At 48.6% G+C, this 16,455-nt stretch overlaps 2 protein-coding genes across 11 annotated transcripts in view; one reads left to right on the top strand and one right to left on the bottom strand.

The window, feature by feature from the left end:
- Positions 1–13,801, bottom strand: part of ATXN1 (ataxin 1) — a 424,117-nt gene extending 410,316 nt beyond the window's left edge. For 6 of the 10 annotated variants that reach the window (XR_006717031.1, XM_045497312.1, XM_045497308.1 and 3 more), the window contains exons 1-2: positions 13,559–13,801; positions 5,355–5,469 (exon numbers count right to left, since the gene is read on the bottom strand). The gene's annotated coding sequence lies outside the window, so the exon portion shown is untranslated. Of the gene's footprint in view, positions 1–5,354; positions 5,528–6,174; positions 6,222–12,293; positions 12,623–13,558 lie in introns of those variants that run through there. The other 4 variants (XM_045497313.1, XM_045497314.1, XM_045497311.1 and 1 more) reach the window with 4 other exon arrangements.
- Positions 5,412–15,361, top strand: LOC123609610 (translation initiation factor IF-2-like). The gene is made up of 3 exons (XM_045500734.1): positions 5,412–5,486; positions 12,352–13,470; positions 14,692–15,361. Exons 1-3 carry the CDS (start codon positions 5,412–5,414, stop codon positions 14,767–14,769), a joined length of 1,272 nt encoding a protein of 423 aa, XP_045356690.1. The 3' UTR covers positions 14,770–15,361.
- Positions 15,362–16,455: the final 1,094 nt, after the last annotated feature.

Genomic DNA, 16,455 nt, shown 5'->3' with positions numbered 1-16,455 from the left:
TCCCTGACCTGGACCTCGCGGAAGATGCTACAGCCCTATCGTGATTTTTTAAATATTAAAGAGACGCCCTCCCTTCTAGACTCAACTGTAAACTCCTTACACACAGGGCTCAGGGCTTAAGAGTCAATGCATGGCTACAGTTAAGAGCACAAGGTGGGGGGCGCCTGGGTGGCTCAGTCGGTTAAGCATCCGACTCTTGATCTCAGCTCAGGTCATGATCTCACAGTTCGTGGGATCGAGCCCTGCATTGGGCTCTGTGCTAACAGCAAGAAGTCTGCTTGGGATAGTCTCTCCCTCCCCCGCCCTCTCTCCCTCTGTCTCTGTCGCACTCCCTGGCTTGCGCTGTCTCAAAATAAATCAATAAACTTAAAAACAAACAAAAAAAGAAGAGTACAGGGTGGAATCCAAGCATGACTTCACCACTTAACAGCTAATCAACCCTGGGCAGGTTACTTCTCCTCTCGGTGCCTTGATTTCCTCATTCACATAATGGATAATAACAGTACCTACCTCCAAGGACTGCAGTAAGGATGAGATGAGTGAATACACACACAGTAAGTGGGAACGGCTCACCATCTCTATATTTCTTTCAGAGCCCTGCTGACATAATGCCTGTCACATATTAGATGCTCATTAAAGATGTGCAGACAGAATGATCTGCCCCTGAAGTGGTTTTCTCCAGCCCTCTCACTCCTGTCCTAACCTTCTTGTCTTTTATGGAAGGTAGGAAACTCACTGCCTCATTGTGAGCTAGTCTGGGGAATAGAGACAACCCATCTAAATAACTCAGGTCAAAGAAAAACATCTTGAATGATCCTCTAGTCTTCTCTAATTATATTAAAACCGACTGCCCACTAACAGAACTGCAACCAGATCATCTCCAGCCATGTCTTCTTAGCATCTTTTCATCCCGGAGTCAAAGCTCACTCGCTCTGTCTTTCTTCATTTTCTATAAAGTATAAATGGGCAGCCAAATTGCTCAGAAAGCTGTGCCTTGCGTGCGTGCGTGCGTGTGTGTGTGTGTGTGTCACATTTAGAAGAGTCCACATAAAGCCTCCCGGAAAGCCTTGAAAGTTACAAAACACACCCATATTAATGTGATTCATCAAACAAAGTACAGGAGATGACTTTCCACAGGTAACAAGTGCTCCAGAGCTGGGTGGGTGGAGCAATGTGGTTTCCGCCTATCACATGAGATGAATAAATAAATCAACGGCGGGAAAGATCAAAAGAAATGCTGGAATTGTTCTTAGTACGTACAGGGCTTCACTGAAAATCTTAATAAAACTGTTTAGAGGAAAATAGAAGGGTCGTTTGTTTAAATGAAAAGAGATGCTGCGTGCACTGAATTTCAAAAGCGGCATTCATTGTCATACACACATTAGATTTAGCTAAAATTAGCTCAGGTTTCTCTCTCTTTGTTTCTTTCCTTTCTTCCTTCCCTCCTTCTTTCCCTCCCTTCCCTTCCTTTCCTTCCCTCCCTCCCCTTCCTTCCTTTCTTCCTTCCTTCCTTTCTTCCTTCCTTCCTTCCTTCCTTAAGGTCTTAAAGGAAGAAAGGTTTGCACATGATTTCATTGAGCTGCAGTTCAGTCCTCGGCAAGGCATCTGAGATTCCAGGGAGAGGACCCCGTTATCCCCCCAGGCGCCCTCCAGCCTGTCACCAGCCTTCCCTTCCCCTCGGGTTTCAAGGCCAAGCACCCGAAGGCCGTGCTGCACCCACGTGCCGCTGCCTCCCGCCTCGTCCCACGTGCACTTCACGCCTGCTGACGGCAGCCCCGAAACACGGTCCTCCTCGCTTCCCGCCTGGCGAACTTCCTGCGGGCGCAAGAACTCCCGATCGCAAAGTCGGCTCTGCGGCTCCTCCAAGCTTCTCTCCAGACCTGACCTCTCCCCGCAATTTTACCCCCGCCCTGTCTACAACGCAGACTCCCCACCCCCCCCCCCCCCCCGCACCTGTGTTTCGGCCAGAATGGCCTCGTCAATGACGTCCCAGGCACTTGCACGGGTCTTCCCCTGCTCCAGCCGCCTCTCCCCACAGAAATGCTGGCCAGCCTTCAAGAGCTGAACTCCGACAAGCCCTCCTCCTGCCGGTCTTTCCTCGCCATCCCACTCGGCGTCACTGTGAACTCCTTCCATATCAGAACGTAACCCCGGTGAGGGCAAGACACCCCATTCTGCTTTGCGTTAGGTCTTGCCGGGCATTTCTCCTCGCCCCTACCTGACCACGAAGAAGGCAGCCTCGTTCTGGGAGCTCTTACTCGTTTTCATTCCCACAGCACCGGGTAGTAGTTTAAAAAAAGATGCAGTGAATGAATGAATGAATCATTTCTTTACACAGAGAGCGCCTGGGAACCAGCGAGGTCATAACCAGCCGTATCACATGCACAAAGGAAGCAGAACCAGAAATACTTGCAGCCTAGGTTTTCATTAAAAAACAAAAACAACTTGGGGCACCTGGGTGGCGCAGTCGGTTAAGCGTCCGACTTCAGCCAGGTCACGATCTCGCGGTCCGTGAGTTCGAGCCCCGCGTCAGGCTCTGGGCTGATGGCTCAGAGCCTGGAGCCTGTTTCCGATTCTGTGTCTCCCTCTCTCTCTGCCCCTTCCCCGTTCATGCTCTGTCTCTCTCTGTCCCAAAAATAAATAAACGTTGAAAAAAAAATTAAAAAAAAAAAAACAAAAAAAAACAAAAACAACTTAATGAATATAACAGAATACCGCACGAATGGTACTGTGCCCCTTCCTGGGTTCAGCCATCAATTGTGAGGATTATAAAGGGGCCGTTTTTTATGCAAAATGTTTAGATAATGCTTCTAAGCTTCCTTTCAATGCAATCACAGAAAATGTCAGCCGCTTAAAACTCAAGGTGACTCTGCACTATGTTGGTAATACAATACGTATTCATAAGACACTTGGACTTGCTTAATATACTATAAAAACCTCGGTGTCTTCTCAGCTGCACATACTGACCAAGAGCTAGGACTTTCTGATGCCCTTTTTTTTTTTTTCCACAATAAAATTCTCTTGTAAACATCGCACGTTAAAAAAAAAATGTGCGTGTGTTTTAACCACGTATGCAATCAAACTACTTCTCCCCAAAACTTGAAGGTGAGGATTCTCTGCCTAGCATATCAAACAATAATACCCCAAAGAGATAAAGCAGTGGTGAGGCATCTCACCCCTTTCCATGCAGCTGACACTTGCAGACCTTAAGAGGCTTAGCTTTGCATGTAACTCTGGGGGGGCGGGGTATTCTATTATTCTGTTTCCTTTGAAACAACCCCTCCCTGGACCGCAGCCAATAAAATGTAAAGGACCCCGTTGGTATTTCTCAAGGATACAGTGTTTGGGATAACTGCCTCCCTCCTCTGCCCCATCCCCCAAGAGGACCTTACTGACGACCCTTTCTGCGACTCAGGTTTTCGTTCATTTTTACTCAGACCACAAATCACTTCATCTGTGCATGCAACTTCTCAGTTCACCCTGCGACAATATAAAAACAATACGTGTGCATTCTATCGCAGCAACAGGGTGGGGCTGACACAAAATTCAGAAAAATAAATAAAAGGCTCGTTTGCTTTGCAAAGCTGCAAATGTCTACAGCATTGGTCCAAAGATCAAGGTACAAGTGTATTTACTTGTTCCTAGTCATGTACGGTCCAGTAGCAACCATCAGAAAACAAGAACATTACAATCATCCTGTCGAGAGAAAAGTTACAGGATCACAAAGATAAAACTTACGTGCAGAGCTCGCTTCGGCAGCACGTATGCAAAGATAACTTAGGTTCACAGATCACAAACCATAAGCTAGGCACTATCCTACCCAGCAAATGCGTATTTCATTCCATTCTTACAGCAGCCCTAGAAAACAGTTCTAATCTTATCTCCACCTTATACACGAAGACACTGAGGCACAGAAAGGTTCTAGGGCTTTCCAGGACACAATGGCAGTTCCACAGGCAGGCAGGCTGCTTCTGGAGCCGGTGCTCTTATCCCAGATGCCACGGAATTTATCCGCAGCTTAAAAACTGGATCTTAGGTGTAGAGTGGGGAGCTCTTTATTTAAAGAAAGCTGGTGAATCATTTTCTTTTCTAATTATTTTTAACGTTTATTTATTTTTGAGACAGACAGAGAGAGAGAGAGAGAGAGAGTGCGTGAGCAGGGAAGGGGCAGAGAGAGAGGGAGATACAGAATCCGAAGCAGGCTCCGGGCTCCGAGCTGTCAGCACAGAGCCCGACACGGGGCTCGACCTCACAAACCGTGAGATCATGACCTGAGCCCAAGTCGGGCACTTAACCGACAAAGCCACCCAGGTGCTCCTGGTGAATCATTTTTAAAATGAACATTTTGGTAAAGCAAATATCCGCCTCCTAACAAATCAGTTGCACATCCAGATTTGGATACGTGAAGTATATAGGAACAACAGACCCGCGTCCTGCCTGGTAAGCAAATGGCACGTGACCGGGAAGAGCTGCCCAGAGACCACCTCGTCCAGAAGTTCTCAAACATGCAGAGCATCACTATGATTCCGAGAGACCATTAAGGTTCATTTGGATTCAGGAGGTGGAGCCCCAATCCTTCCCCCCCACCCTCTTTTTAAACCCTCCAGGTGATTCCGTTGCCCAGCCAGGCTTGGGAACCTCTGAAAGAGTCCAGCAGGACTGTTCCCAAAGTAAACAGAAAGAGGAGATCTATGTCATAATCTCCTTTGGTTGCACCCACCGGTGCTCTCAAAGCCCTCTTGCCCCAACTTCTGTCTAACTTCCACGTCTCCCGATTTTGTTTAGGCAGGATCCTCTTGTCCTCTCTTCAATACAGAACCATGAGTCATCAACGCTGTTTACACCCTGTGTCGGCATGACTCTCCAGGCCAGAAAAATTTACTGTACGTGAGGCAATCAGGAAGTTGTAAAATCCAAACAGACACAAAGAAATTCAAGATTCGACAAATCCTGGCTGCCGCTGAACAAATGGGCCTCTGTCTCCCCACACCTGAATCGCCGTACCACGAAAACCGTGACTTAAGGTAACAGTTGGGTAGAAAAACAGTCTCATCGCATTATGTAAACGGGACGACAAAGACGATGGGGACTCAAGCCTACCACACAACGGTCAACCAGCTCCAACTCAAATGTGGACTTCTTCAGGAACCACATAAATGAAACCAACAGGAGAGATATTGAAGCCAAGTTTTTAAACACTCTCGTGGCAATTTCTCAACCTCCCTTTGGATCTAGTGTGCAAAGGCAATTACGGCAAACAGTCTACAGCGTGAAAAAGTGTGGGTACTAGGTGACTTTCCGGGTCAGACCTTATCCTCAGATGGTACCTAGAGGAGCGTAGCAAAAACTCTCACCTGACACGGGATGCACTTCCCTTGAGTGGCCGTGGAGCAGGAGACGGTCTTACAAGGATGACACACAGATCCCCAGCTTGCACCGACCGGCCTGGCGACTTTCTGCACGATGCTCCTGCGGTGGTCGAGGGGGTGCGGGAGAAGAAATCCACAATGAAAAGCAGAACAGACGGCTTCAAAAAAAAAAAACAGTTCCACCTTAAACTGTCTGTACACCGAAACCCAGACCCTCAAGGACATCAAATGTTTGCATTTTCGTGTTATGGAAACTACGGTTACCAGCCAGTCCAAAAGGCAGGTCTGGTTTTATCCAACAGGGCTCGGAGGGAGGCCAACCCACAAAAAGGTCATCCCTTCAATCAAATTAAGAGCTTGGTCGCCCCATTTGAGCCACGAACTGGCACTCTTTTCTCTAATGATCCTAACCAATCATCTGATAAACACATGCTGGTCATCACAGCGATAACTGGTGAAATGGGCATGAACTGAATAGTAATCGAGCCAAAGTCTAATTTTAATATGGCATATATTACTATCAACATGCAACTAGAAGGGCAGTCATGGGACAGCACAGTCATCAGCATACTGGTCTAATGGGATAGAAAAATGTATCAAGTGCAGAAAACACTGTAAAAGTATGCACGCGTTCCGTGAGACTTTCCGCTGAACTTGAAATTATTTACTTATTGACTATAGGTCTATTTCATTTTCACGTTGCCACAATGCCTGGCGCATGGTTAAGTAAAAATTAATCCACCGTATAATGAATGAGTGAATGTGTGAATGGATGAATGAAAGAATGAATGAATCTTCCATATACCTTTCCATCAGGGAGCCTGGTGCTTGTAGTTTTTGTGAGGTAAAGACCTAAGCATAGAAATGGAAGAAATTGAGGACTTGATCTGCTCACAGAGTTTTCAGCCCTATGAAAATACTGTTTTCAAATACTGATCATCCCCAGTGGTCCACATTAAGTAGAAAGAATCAGTAGCACAGTTGTAAACTAACCCCCAAACTGGTCATTGCTGGGCAGACTTTCCCTCTCTGATTAGCTGTTGGGCTAATTTTAAATTTAGTTTGGGTTTCCTAAGCCCACGCCAGGTAACAGAAGTAGGGAGAAAGCCCAGGACTATATTGGATGTCAGAAAGAAACTATTCTGGAGTTATGAATACAATCTCCAACGTGAATAATCCGTAAACAGGTAAATGAGCCAATTATCCTTGGATGGCAACACATCTCGGTAGCCATGACTATTCTCATCCACACACACTCACTATTTTTAAGAGGACGGCCCAGCTGGAAAGGAAACTAATCTCGATGGCTTTCCAACACGTTTCAAAGTAACGAACAGTAGCCAGAGCATTCTTCCTTCTAACGAGGCCGTTCACCAAGTATTTATTTAAGCGTCTATTGCATGCCCGGGACTGATAATGCAAAAGAAGTTTTCCAGCCATTGGTTTCTCCACACGTAATCCGTGAGTGCAGAGAAAGTAGGTAAGCTGTTCTAGATTCCAGTATCTTTGAAATCCTTACAAGACTCCACTAAGTCTGTCCCTCCACCAAGAAGCCTGCTGCGTGACACATATAAATGGTGGCCAAGTTAAAGAGAAGCTCACCAAATTCGATTTCCTCTTACACAGGGCCTGCTTTCTTGTTTCTTTCTAGTAACCTCTCAAATGAAGCATCAACCTACTGGATAATCATTTCTGAGCAAGACGCAGGCACCGTGGATTTGCAGAGAGCCCTCGCTTGATGAGCTAACAGGGAGTGTTTGCTGGTGTATCTGCGTGTGTGTGCACAGTCCTATTTACCTATCACCCGGCAGATAAGGTTTTATAGAGTCCAAATTACAGTCTCCTCCTATTCTGCTGAAGTGCACAGAACAGTCAAACATGATGCAAAGGCTGTAAAATATTAATTTACCCTCACACTGGTATGCCTACTTTTTCCCCAAGTATTTGTGGTGCTGCACCAGTTAGAGTAATTAACAGAGTTGACATAACTTGCTGTTCCCTCAGAGGGAAGAAACACAAGAACAACAGCGAGGCAGAGTGGATTCACTGCAAAAACATACAAACAAGATACAAAAAATAATAAATAAAGAAATAACCTATAGCATGTTTTCTACAACACACACACTAAAAATAGAACCCTTCGTATTTCAAAAGCACAGCGGAACCACCTCACACAGTTCCGTGAATAGCGGAAGACTGCTAAGAAAGATGGCCTGAATAAAACTGATGTGATAGTAAAGAAGAAATAATATATAAATAAATAAGAGTTCCTCTTAGCCTGAATCAAAAGAGCATGATCAGGGGAACCTCTGCCCCCTTAAGTCTCAAATTCTGATTACACTACAATGAATTTTCTGACAAGTCATTTTCAGGTAGCATATATCATTTTTGCTTGCATTATGGCAATTACCACTGCATTTTCATTACTCCGCAAATGATATGCATTAAAAGTTATAGAAAAATCAATGAGACGTTTCTGCTAACATCGAACGTATCAAAGAAAATACAATGCTTGTCGCTCTTTTGTCTGCGATAGTTCTAAACATGTTTTAGTACATTTGGGATGCTAATCTGCACTACAAACATTGATAATACACTAGCCTGACAAGTTCATGTCTGTCAGGATTACAAAACATATTACTACACTGATAAAGACAACAATACATCATTTATGAAACAGGGATAAGATTTTACGAACTGCCTCCACAAATAAAGATTATTTACCTAAAATCTTTTTCTTATACATATTTCTTCAAAACCCTGATCCAATTACAACTCTTTCAGCCAACATTTAAAAATATTCTCCAGGGGCACCAGGGTGGCTCAGCTGGTAACGGGTCGGACTACGGGTTTCAGCTCATGTCATTATCCCACGCTTCCTGGGTTCAACCCCCGCATCGGTCTCCGCACTGTTAGTGCACAGCCTGCTTGGAATTCTCTCCCTCTCCTTCTCTCACTGCCCCTCCTCTGCTTGTGCTCTCTCCCTCTGTCTCTCTTTCTCTCCCTCTCTCTCAAAATAAATGAATAAACTTAAAAAAAATTTAATTCTCTAAATCAGCAATCAGCATGCTCGCTATTATATCATCCCTTAAAGAAATTTTGAATGAGCATTTTATTGAACTGAATTAGATGAAACTAAAATGTGAACAGCAGAATTGCGGACTGCAAAATTCATTCTTAAAAATGAGCAGTCCTGTGGGTAATGCCCTAGGACAGAAATTATGATCTCTGCTGAGATTTCTACAATTCATTTATTTTCAATGCTTGTAACAAAATAAGGAGGGCCTGCTTCTGGTAACCTTGAAAGTATGACCGGAATTAAATCCATTCTTTGAAGCAGTTAAGCTTGTACATATCTGAATCTCTCACAGAAGCCAATCATTCAAATTACTGAATAACTCTGAAAAGAAAAAGCAATGGAAATCAAATGAGTTAGGGCCACCCCAAAAATGATACCCTGTCTCTCGCCCTATGCCCCATCACATACGCAAGATTTTTAAGTTGTTCAGAGTCTAAACCATGTTGTTACTTACACACAACTGTAGTTGAAAGAATTAACATTCACCCCTACACTCATTTTCAGGGTTTTCATAAAATATGTTTATTGACTAACTTCTCACAGGAAACAAAATGAGCCGCTGTTGCAGTGTGTTAGTAATCAGCCAACTGTCATTCAAGGTAACTGCAAAAGTGAAATCCACTTGACATTTCAGAATGGAAATAAATAAATAAATAAAGGCATATTACCCAAAAGGAATGTGAGTCCTTATACTCTACAATGACAGTAAATACTGGACTCACTGAAATGTGTTTACTAATGTTTCGCTACTCTCATAAGGCTGGCCTTGCCCAAGACTCACAGCCATTGAAATGTAAGGCCATCTACAGGCACTTGATATATAATCTGGTGGTTAAAGAGTTTGTCTTGAATCTTTCTTCAAGACTGAAAGACAATTCAGAGGCCCGGGAGCCTAGCTATAATATTTCCGACAAAGTATCGCTTCTGTTACCCAAACCCTCTTAAAACGAAATCCGGACAGGAAAATATTGACTCTCACAGTTCCCAATCAAGCAACATTTTTCATACTTATTTTAGCATTCAAAAATGCATTCACATTTTACTGCAAGTGAAGAGATCTTCTGTATGCTGCAAATACAACCTAGGACCTCCAAAGCATGTAAAACTCAAACTTCTGGACCTTATTTCATATCCTTGCTTCCCATCTATTTACAGCCTAGAAAAAAATAGCTCCTTTTAACTTAACCACAGCAACACTTGATCTGAACAGGCCACAATCAAGTTACCCAGGGCATAAACCCACTAAACGGGGGGGGGGGGAGCCGTAAACCTCCCCCCCCCGCCCCCCGCCGGGGGAATGAATCCTACCCCAGGGGAAAGTAAGGGTTTACCAATTTAGCTATGGGGCTGTAAAACTCTAAACCCACCACTGGCAGGATCACAACCAAATCAAGACACTATTATTCTCAACTACTTTTTCTTCCGAATAGCAGGGTTATTAAAATATTCCCGCTTAGGTGGATTTCCTGAGGAACAGAAAGCTTCAGCAACCAAAGCTACTTTTCTTTCCTTTTTCTCTGTTATTCTTCTCTGCCTAGCGGACTTAATGAGGTAGTGTCCTAATGCAAAGAGTAAACTACTGCTCTCTGAATTATTAAACGCTCATTAAATTATATCTCAAAATACAGTACAAGCTGTTTATTGTGCAAAAGCACCACCCGTGGTCAGTCTACTAGCTACAGACCTGTATCATCTCTCACCGGAGAGAAAAACCTTTGAACTTACTATCACACGTGTAAAAGATCCTGGATGGCTAAGAGGTCCAAATTAAAAATGTATACATTCAAAAAAAAAAATGCATACATTCAGAATGGCTCCTGCAGTCAGTACCATTTCTTGTTATTATAATGGCTCTTCTAACAGTAAACTTCTGAAATGTGACAATGTGGATATGCTTCCTAAATCAATCACTTGTGCAGAGTTAAATCCTTCAGAAAACCAGTCCTGTAGGTGCTTTCACACCTGAAGGGGTTAAGGGCCCACAAGGCCAAAGGCACCAGACTGCAAAAGAAATGTCGCTTTAGAAACTCTGGAAGGTTTCTCACAAGTACCAAATACTTGTTGATCTGTTCACAATAAACATCAGCAGGAGTGCCAGGTTCCTTTCACTGTCTGGGGAGATGCATTTCCATCCTGCACCAGGCAAGAACAGCTTGTTGGTCTCCTTTATAAAAGTTGAGTAGCTTAGAAGCCTCATTCAGTGTCGCCCGTCCAAAGGACTGAAAGCAGCAGCAACTGAAATAGTGAAGCCTCTCCTCTGACTTGAGCAGCACAAATACTGGGCATAAAACACTTGGAGTATAGTCCAGGCACAAGACAAACCCACCTGAATGGACGAGGAACACTGTCTGTTGCCATGGCAGCCCGATCTAATTACAGGAGTGATCAGGGCCGGAGTTAAGTGCAGGGAAAACCTATACCGCTGACACGTATCTACATGATGAGAAAGACAGGCGGGCGGGAGGTTCAGGGGAGCCCTTCAACCTCTGCCGGTCCTAGAAGGTGGCTTTCAAGCCCATTTGTCTGCGGAGCTGCTAAAATATTGACTGATGCATGCACAGTTGGAGGGCAATCAGAGGAGATTAAATGCCACAGCATTAGCTCTTGTGGTGCAATCCCCTTCCAAGAGTTCATGTGCAGGATTTTCTCAACCTTCTCTTGGGTGGTTTCCTCAAACATAGGCTTCATGCCACACTCAAAAAAAAAAAAAAAAAAAAAAAAAAAAGCCCAAGTATCAAACTACAAATACACCACAGGGTGGGCTTAACAGGGGCTTCTAGGAACTGCAGGGCTCCTTCCAAACAGAAAAGGCTTAACCAACACCGTCGAAAAAGTAAGGAGCTGTGCCTAAAAATAACCATCAAGTAACTACCCACTGCTCTGTACGATATGTAACGACAATGTTTAAATATTAAGAACAGCCTGCATTACAAAACACAAATGTCATTGAGATGTGACTACTAGATTGCCAAAGGAGGAACTTATTTGCATATACACATTCCCGTGCACGTAGGAAAGGATGTGCAGGGCGTATGCCACTCTAAGCCAGTAGTTTTTATTCTGTGGGCGCAATAGGGTCTTCCAATTTTTGCTAATTGTATCTTGTGGCTCGCACAGGGAAGCTCAGAATCTCTTCGGGGACGGCACCAGTTTGGAGGAGTCCCTACTGCACAGCATACGGTAAACAAAATAAAAATAGCTTGCCGTTCTCGTTAGCCACATCGCGCATTATATAACCAGCTTCCGACTGGCTTTTTTTTTTTTTTCTTTGCCCTTACTACTCTTCAGCAATTTCTCAATCTCCCGAAGTATTTATATTACCCTCTTATCTGCAGGATTATATACTAAGAAAGCAAAACAAAACAGAACGGCCACGGGGTTGAACCGGACCCCACGGTCCTTGGACACTGAATTTTTTTTTTTTTTTTTTGGTTTTGTTTTGCTTTCTGGCAAGATCTCCACCACCACCCTACTTCCACCCCCCACTAAGGTCCTCGCTCAGTCTCCCTAGAAAAACCTGAATTGTTCCATCGCTCCCAGTCAGCCCCCTACGTGGTCGGAAATAAAATGAAAGCACAAGCCCCGGAGTTTAGGAAGGAGGCCTGAGGGCTGGGGGTGGGGTGGGGTGGGGTGGGGATAGGGCTGGGGAGGGGTCGGGGCGCCGCAGAGTCAGCCAAGTGGCCACCAAGGGCTCCCCACCCCGACGGGCCTCGCCGCCCCCCTTCCGCGCGCGCGCACGCACACACACACACACACACACACACACACACACACACAGACACACTCACTCACACACGCACGCACTCACTCACTCACACTCACGCCGCGCTCCGCCGCCGCCTCACCTCTCGCTCCGCCCGGCCGGCCCCTTCCCTGCCCCCTGCGGGACCGGCCTGCTCGCAGCGCTGGAACCACGTAGGAGGCGGCGGCGGCGGCGGCCGCGGGAGTGGCGGAGTCTCCGGCCCGGCCCAGAGTGAGCGAGCAGCGGGGCTCCAGGGCGCATCCCAATCCCCGCAGCGCCTCCTCCGCCGCCGCCGCCTCCTCCTTCCCCTCCTCCTGGCTTCATTCACCCTCCCAGCAGCCGCGCAGCCGCTCACTCCCGGCGCCGGCGGGGCAGCGCCCGCCGCCGCTCCTCCGCTCCTGCCGCGCGGGCGCTGGCGGGGGCGCCGGCTCCGGGCTGGGGCGCTCGCGGGCTCGCGGCTCCGGGCGGCGGCCGCCGCACATGATCAGGAAGCGGCCGCACCAACAGGGCGGCGGTGGCGGCGGCGGCGGCGGCAGCAGGGCCGCCGCCGCCACTCCAGCCGCGCGCCCGGCACCCGCGCGTCGGCTTCCCCCCGCGCCCACCCCTCCGCGCCCCCCGCGCTCCCACCGCCCGGCGCCCGGCCGCGCGCAGAGTCCCGGCCCGTAGCCGCGCACCCGGCGAGGCCAGCCTCCGCCAGGGAGACCCCCCGCCCCGGGCTCCGAGGCCCAGGCGGCCACCCGCGGCGGGGGAGGGGGGAGCCCAACCCTCCTGCAGACCCACTCGCTCCGCCGCCCTCCGAGGGGAGAGGGCTGGGGAGGGTGCGGCGGAAGAGGAGGGCAGCGCGACCCCCGGCCGCCGCCGCCGCCGCCGCCGCCGCCGCCTACCCCTACGCCACCTCGAGGGAGGGGGACACGGTTCTCCGCACTCGCGGCCGGACCAGCAGCCGCCGGAGCGGGGCGCCGCCGCCGCTCTCCCCGCCCGCGCCCGCGCCCGCGCCCGCACCCCCAACCCGGGCGCGCCCCCTCGCCTGGCGGGCGCCCACCGGCCCGGCAGCCCCCTGCCGTCCGTCCCTGCGCCCCGAGCGGGGGTGTCGGCCCGGGAGGCTGGAGCGGGAGAAGGTTGTATGTACACACACACACACACACACACACACACACAACACAACACAACACGACGCGTCGATTTCCCTTCGCTCCTCTTCCAGCTGTTTTCTGTGCCGGCGACTGGGGTTTGGGGTTTGTTTGCTGGTTGTTGCTTTTGCCCCTCTCGGGAGAGCAGCGGTAGGGGTAAAATTTTAATCTAAATAAGGGGCGAAGGGGATGGGGGAGGGGGGAGAAAGAATCAGAGGAGAAAAAAATAGCCACTTACTGTAAAGTGTAAATGGATCTGGGGTTGCGTGGGGAAGGGGGGGCAGAGGGAGAGAAACAGTGTCTTGCGGCTGCTGTAGCTCTGGTGGCTGCTCCGCGGGGCTCGTTTTGGATCCCCCTGCAGTGAAACAGGTCCTGTACGGCTCCGCCACTGTAGTAGAAATGATGTCTGCGGTATACTCTGCTCTCTCCTCCTCCTCCTCCTCCTCCTCCTCCTCCTCCTCCTCGTCCTCCTCCTCCTCGTCCTCCTCCTCCTCCTCCTCCCCCCCCTGCTCCCCTCCCCTCCCTCCTCCCTCCGCCCGTCCGCCCTCCCTCCCTCGCGCTCTCTCGCGCTCGCTCGCTCGCTCGCTCCAGTATGTAAATGTGTAATAGAAGCCAAATATGGAGCAGTTGGCTGCCGCCGCCGCAGCTCAAGGATCCGACTTGGGGGTGGGGGGGGGCACCCTCTGGCGGGCGGCAGGGCGAGCCGCTCGGAGCACCGAGAGCGCACGGCGCGGCGGCCGGCCGGCCGGCGCCCTTAACCCTTGGCTGCGCGCTGCCGGGGCTCCGCGGCCCCCCGGGAGGCGGCGCGTGGCCCGAACCGGCTCGGCAGCTCGGGGGGAGGGGAAGGGGGGCGGGGGGGGGGGCGACTCAGGCCGGAGGGGACGCTTCTTCCAGGTTTGGGAAAGGGGCGGGGAGCTGAAGCGATGAGGTAATTTTAGCGGTGACCGGTCGGTCCTCGCGCGCCTCCCCGGGCCCCTGCACCTAGTTGGAGGGCACCGAGCGACCGCGGGGTGCAACTCGGGGCGCCCTGGAGGACTCTCCGAGGGGTGTCGGGCTTCAGCTCCGAGCCAGCGAAGTACCCCAGGGGGAGGAATGGGGGGGGGGGGCGAGTCTGATCCCGACGTGCCCTTCGTCCCAGGCGCGCCGAGAATCGTCCAAGAGGACTAACTCGGATCGCCGTGCACGTTAGCTCTCCAAGCCGGTTTCGTTCCGGAACCAGGACCACGGGGCTGCGGGGATTGCCTCGGCGTGCAACTCAGGAAAGTTTGAAGGGTCCCCTCCCCCGCATGTGCACCGTCACCTTCCCTGCCAGGGAAAGCGGGTGCCCTCCCTGCCCCCACCCCCCCGCCACCTCCTTTTCGTTTTCTGCAGGTCTGCAAATCTGCCTTGGGTACTGGAGTACCCAGCTCCCGCCTTGGAAGACGACCCGCGCGCTCCACTCGCAGCTAATTCGGGATCATTAATTTAATCGGAAATGAGGTAACCAGTGCAGGAGATACAGAAAGCAAACCGAGCATCAAATGGCAGTTCTGGTGAATCCACGCTGAAGAACTTCCTCTGCGCTCAATTTTCAAGCGCGGTTCTCAACTGCCCACCACCCCGCCCCCTCCGCGTGTACCACCGCTGGGTGCTAGCATCCTGGGGAGGAAATCTTATGTGGAAGGGTGCACCTTGCCAACAGGTGTGGCACCTGGAGGAAGAGAAGGCACATCCATGCGGAAGGGAGCTCGGTGCGGCGTTCTCCCTGCTGCAGATAATTCTGGAAGACCAGTAGGTGTCGGGGCAGCATTTGACCTCTTTCAGGTGCTTAGAACCAAGTGTCTAGAAACACGATCTTCCCACGTAAGTTTCTCTCTGCAAGCCACCACTATTGACTGTAAGCTGTATCTGAGAAACCTTTGGCTGAGTTTGCTTATGACCTAACGGTTAGTCACCAACCGAAGCAGGGTACAGAATCACCCAGAGAAATGTGTCAGCTTTGAAACAACTGTATCGTAGAGCCAACGTGCTCCAGAAATAAAAATAAGCCTGTTAACAACTAGGAAGGTGTGGAGCCCCGGAAATAATTTTTTTCTCGCATTTTGAAATGTCATGCACATATACGTGGCTATTTAAATAAGACTACTGTTCACTCTTACTCGTTTCTACAACTTTTTCTTTTTTTTTTTTTTTTTTTTTTTCCATTTAAAAAGCAATGCTTGTTACAGTTTAAACCCCAGGTTGGTCTAAAGTGGCATTGTTGGTCTCATTACAGCCTCTAGTGGACAGTTAAAATCAGTTTCCTGAAAAGGCTCTTCCTGGTGTTTTGTTGTTGACAAGCATTGTCAAGGTGAAGGCTAACATCTCAGAACGTAAGTGGGGAGTAGCTCCTCCCTCCCCCTGCTTGGCAGAGTGGGCCCCTGAAAGGATCAGAAGCAGTTGGTTCAGCACGGAAGAGACGTATGCTTTGTGCTGCAGGTATATTATTATTACTGGCCTGCGAATAAACAGAGAGCTTCTGCTCCTGGTTTCTGTTTGAGACAGCTTTCATAAAAACTAACTTCATCTAAAATATTTTTGTAACAGAAAATATTGGTTGCCATGTTTTTGGCTTACCCGAGGTGTTTTTATTCTGACTGCCCAATCCACCTCCACTCTATTTTTAGACATCTTCCATTGAGAGTATTTTCAGCCAAAAACAGCTAATATTTTAATTATTACATTGACACAGGCAGTTAATTTAAGTTATTTTAACAACCTTAAACAAATTAAAACACATAACTCAGATTAGAGTTAGTCAATTAATTTAAATGTTCCCTTAAGGAGGCTAAATATGTATATTACCCAAACAGTAAAGACAATTAATAAGAAATGTGTCATTTCCTTTCTTAGCCATTAAGATTAAAGCCATAAACTGCCATGAAAGTCTGTAACCGTTCCTGCCTGCAAGGTCTCGCTTAAATGGTATTCTCGCGATACAGTTTCATTACCTTTAGTGTTGAAATGTTTTCTTTTCGGACGGCCAACAATCACAAATAACTGACTCTTTATAAACAAGATTTTCTGATGGAGATAAAGCCTCAGGGAAAGAGCAGGGCTTTCAAGAAGTTAGTAGCAAGTATATGCTACTATGGTCCTATTCATCTACCTGCTATT

This window comes from Leopardus geoffroyi, chromosome B2 (genome assembly GCF_018350155.1).
Source record: "Leopardus geoffroyi isolate Oge1 chromosome B2, O.geoffroyi_Oge1_pat1.0, whole genome shotgun sequence".
Taxonomy (NCBI): domain Eukaryota; kingdom Metazoa; phylum Chordata; class Mammalia; order Carnivora; family Felidae; genus Leopardus; species Leopardus geoffroyi.
This window is presented reverse-complemented; position numbering and strand designations above follow the sequence as displayed.